Genomic DNA, 4,290 nt, shown 5'->3' with positions numbered 1-4,290 from the left:
TTTCTTTAGGTATAATGTCTCTCTTTTTTTTTTTTTAAAAAAAAGGGGGGCTGCCCTAACCGGTTTGGCTCAGCGGATAGAGCATTGGCCTTCGGACTCAAGGGTCCCAGGTTCTATTCAGGTCAAGGGCATGTACCTTGGTTGCGGGCACATCCCCAGTAGGGGGCGTGCAAGATGCAGCTGATGGATGTTTCTCTCTCATTGATGTTTCTAACTCTCTATCCCTCTCCCCTCCTTTCTGTAAAAAATCAATAAAATATATTTAAAAAGGGGGGGGGGCCTGAAGCAGCATAACGTTTCCCCAAACAGTGAAACTCTTATTGTTACTGTTCCTACATTTAGGCTCCCATAGCCACAAAGACAGTGTTTTTTAAAAAATATATATATTTTTTAATAGATTTTAGAGAGAGGAAGGGCGAGGGAGAGAGAGAAACATCAATGATGACAGAGAATCATCGATTCACGCCATTGAGCCTGCAACCCAGACATGAGCTCTGATGGGGACCCCACAATTCTCCCAAAATGGTGGTGTCTCACTGAACTCAACCTCCTGCTTTTCAAGTCAGGAGCCATACTCCTAGAGAGAAGGAAAGCTAACAACAAAAACACCTTTCCTTGAAAAAAAGTTTGAGTCTCAGCTCCTCCACTCACGAACGTGGTGGTCTGAAGAGTGCTCTTTAACCTCTCCAGGCCTCACGTTCCTGCATCACCTGGGGAGAGTCACGCCCATCCACCTACCAGATCTGGAGCTTAAATGAGATGATGCAAACGAAAGGGCCTTCTCATTTGCCTATGGTCCCAAGGGCTGAGTCAACGGAGCGGATCTGACGGTGGGTTTAGGACACAGGGAACTGGCAGTTTTGCCTCAAGGGACTTGGAAGGGGCACAGAAAAGGTCAACCGATCTCGGTGGCACTAAACCCACAACAGGAAGACAGAAATGCAGTGTTTACAATTGTCCTCCTCTGCCCACAATAGGAGCAGTATTTAATTCCATTTGTCACTATTTATGCCTTTTCGTGGTGTTCTGGCAAGAGGAATAACGAATAAAGCACTGGATGTAGGGCACCTCGACTGTGCGACCTTGGGCTCCCTTTAATTCTTCGCGCTTCAATTTTTCTCATTTATAAAATGAGAATCAAACTTCCTGCCTTAACCATTCACCCAGTGTTTGTGAGGATCCAATTCGAACGTATGTTCGCGAAACTCCTCCGTAAGCTCCAGAGAGCCTGGCGACTATTTTCACCAGCAACTGGGCGTCCCTGCTTGCTTGGTTACTCTTTTAGCCTCGACCATTATTAACGTTGTGATTTATAATCACAGAAAGAAATGAAATCCTATGATCATTTCTAGCACCGGATCCTCGGACCCCACCCAAATGCACAGCCTAGCCGCCCGGCTCCGGACAGAAGGAAACAGCCCTTCCCCACCCGCGGGCGGGCCTAGTCCATCAGACCCCACCACTGAAAGTTCCGGAAGCCAATCCCAACAGCTCTCTTGCAACGCCCCGCCCCTTAGAGCTGAGAAACATTATGGCGGCCCGGAAGAACTGCAGGGGCGTAAGCCAATCACTGCAGAGGGCAGCCCTCATCCGGCAAGGCTCAAAGGCGGGGTCATCGGTCAAGATCGACAGCCAAAGCAGCCAATAGAGTTATAGAAAACTGGGAAGGGGCGGGCGCCGGGAGCTCACAGAGCGGTTAAGGCCCTTGAGCCCCGGGCCCAAGGACCCGGCTCGGACTACAAGTCTTCCCTTTATTCACCCCAAAGCTCTCCAACTCACGGTTCCCGACCGGCCGCCCTGCCTGCGGACTATGGGTGGGGGTAGGACGAAGGCAGCGGTGGCTGAACCCGCCTGACAGGCCTGGCCAGTGACAAAGAGCTGGCGGCATCGGGAAGCGATCCCTTCGGGGAGAACAGCAGAGGTCCCTTTAGAGATACGAAAGATGCAACTCACGTTGTCGATCACAACAGGCTGGTTGGCGATAACATCGTAGGACTCCATGGCAGAGGAATCTCTACCTCCGAGGAAGGAACTGCCTGCCCGGTCCGCTGCTAGTGCCACTGACACGCATGCGCAGACTAGCCGCCGGTGCAGAGCGAAGAGGGAGCGGCCCGATCTTGCCTCTGAAGAACTACAACCCCCAACATGCCTTGCACCTAAGGTTAAGAGGGCCAGGCAATTTCCGAGCCACACCTAGTTTCAAGAGATGGAGTGACACAGTACCCTGGGCTTTGTAGTCTCCATGGGTAAATAGAAGGGAAGCAGACTTTTTTCCTTTTGATTGAATTTATTGGGGAGACCAAAATTATACAAGTTTCAGGTGCACAATCCTACAACACGTCATCTGTACACTGTATTGTGTTTTCACCACCCCAAGTCAAGTCTCGTGCATCACCATTTAGCCCTCCTATAACCCCCATCACCACACTGCTATCTGTGTCCATGAGTTTTTTCTTTTTAACTCAATCCCTCCACACACACCCCCCGCCCAGCTGTCAGCCTACTACCTATGAGTCTCTATTTTACTTGTTAGTTCATTTTGTTCCTTAGATTCCACATACCCTACATAATAAAAGGCTAATATGCAAATTGTCCCCCAGGGAGTTCCACCAACCAGGAGTTTGACGGCCCACTATGATGTGCACTGACCACCAGGGGGCGGCGCAGAATGAAGGAAGGCTCCTATCGGCCCTGATTGCTGGCTAGGCCTACAGATCCTACCTGTGCATGAATTTCATGTACTGGGCCTCTAGTGAGAAAATAATATGGCACTTGTCTTTCTCTGACTGGCTTATTTTACTTAGGACTCTCCAGTTCATCCATGCTGCCACAAACGGTAAGATTGCCTTCATTTTTACTGTCCAGTAGTATTCCATTGTGTAGATGTACCACAGCTTTTTTTTTTTTTAAAAAAAAATCTACTTATCTATTGATGGGCACTTGAGTTGCTTTTAGAACCTCCCTGTCTGCAGGGTCCAGAGACCTTCTTGCTGCCACTGCCTGTAATCTTTCAGTGATAACAAGAAGGTATTGGTGGCCCACTGAGTTTTTTTCCCTATGTGTACCACAGCTTTTTATCCACTCATCTACTGATGGAAGCTTGGGCTACTTCCAAATCTTGGCTATTGTAAATAATGCTGCAATGAACATAGGGGTGCACATATTCTTTCAAATTAAAAAAAAAAAAGAAAACATTACTTTTTGAAAAGTTATTATAAACAGGAAAATAATTCCCAAGCTGGTGCCTTAGGAATTAAAAATTCTCTCTTTAAGAGAGTCAGAGTAATGGAGAAGGGCAGGCCCATAATAGATAATGAATATCTGCATATATCTGCCTAAAGCACAACAAAGAATAGATTATCATCACTAAAAACATTGATTAAATAATTATCACTTTAAGAATTGATCCTAGCTTATTAATTATTACTTTCCTGTTTTTTAAACTCGTGCATCACCATTTATTTTTATTGATTTCAGAGAGGAAGGGAGAAGGATAGAGAGACAGAAACATCAATGATGAGAGAGAATCACTGCAATGATGAGAGAGAATCACTGAGGACCGATCCTGCCACCAGGCATGTGGTCTGACTGGGAATCTAACCGTGACCTCCTGGTTCATAGGATGATGCTCAACCACAGAGCCATGCCCCCAGGCCAATTCTTGTTACTTTCTGACAGAACTCCAAAATAGGTATTTTGACATAGGACCCTTGAATTTGGCAGTGTGTCAGTTAATATGGTCAAAGGACATTCAAAGATATAGGAAACATTTAGATTTATATTTTTTAAAACTAATGTCACATGGCCCAGAGGGTGTGGCTCTGTGGTTGAGTTTTGACCTATGAACCAGGTCACAGTTAATTCTCAGTCAGAGCACATGCCTGGGTTATGGGCTCTGTCCCCAGTAGGGGGTGTGCAGGAGGCAGCTAATCAATGATTCTCTCTTATTGATGTTTCTCTCCCTCCCTCTCTCTCTCTCTCCCCCCCTTCCCTTCTCTGAAATCAATTAGAAAAAAACACTAATGTCACATGGATGAATGAATCAGTCCACTGCCGTGCATCGGGCCTCTAGTTTATGTTTAAATAAATATGGGTTGCGTGTCAGCAAACCAGTGACAAGTCCTTTGTTGGTGTACTTCCCAGTGCTTTTGTGGGACCCTAGCACCTCCGAAGGATGCCTTCACATCTCTATTTAAACCTGGGTTCCTCCTAACACTAGGGGGAGGCCAAGAGCTTTGGGACGCCTCAAACGCAGGGAGAGGGAGGAGACACCTACTGCCCAGGCACGCC

At 47.0% G+C, this 4,290-nt stretch overlaps 2 protein-coding genes across 2 annotated transcripts in view; one reads left to right on the top strand and one right to left on the bottom strand.

Moving 5' to 3' along the window:
* Positions 1–2,116, bottom strand: part of ACTR1A (ARP1 actin-related protein 1 homolog A, centractin alpha (yeast)) — a 13,617-nt gene extending 11,501 nt beyond the window's left edge. Inside the window, exon 1 of the mRNA XM_006756474.2 lies at positions 1,954–2,116. Within this exon, the coding sequence (XP_006756537.1) occupies positions 1,954–2,001 (48 nt within the window). The 5' untranslated portion in view covers positions 2,002–2,116. The remainder of the gene's footprint in view (positions 1–1,953) is intronic.
* Positions 2,117–2,242: 126 nt separating this feature from the next.
* The window catches only part of SUFU (SUFU negative regulator of hedgehog signaling), a 90,886-nt gene continuing 88,838 nt past the window's right edge, over positions 2,243–4,290 (top strand). Inside the window, exon 1 of the mRNA XM_015559271.1 lies at positions 2,243–2,246. Within this exon, the coding sequence (XP_015414757.1) occupies positions 2,243–2,246 (4 nt within the window). The remainder of the gene's footprint in view (positions 2,247–4,290) is intronic.

This window comes from Myotis davidii, unplaced genomic scaffold (assembly GCF_000327345.1).
Source record: "Myotis davidii unplaced genomic scaffold, ASM32734v1 scaffold332, whole genome shotgun sequence".
NCBI classification, from domain to species: domain Eukaryota; kingdom Metazoa; phylum Chordata; class Mammalia; order Chiroptera; family Vespertilionidae; genus Myotis; species Myotis davidii.
Note: the sequence above shows the minus strand (reverse complement) of the source record. Positions and strands in the feature narration are given on the sequence as shown.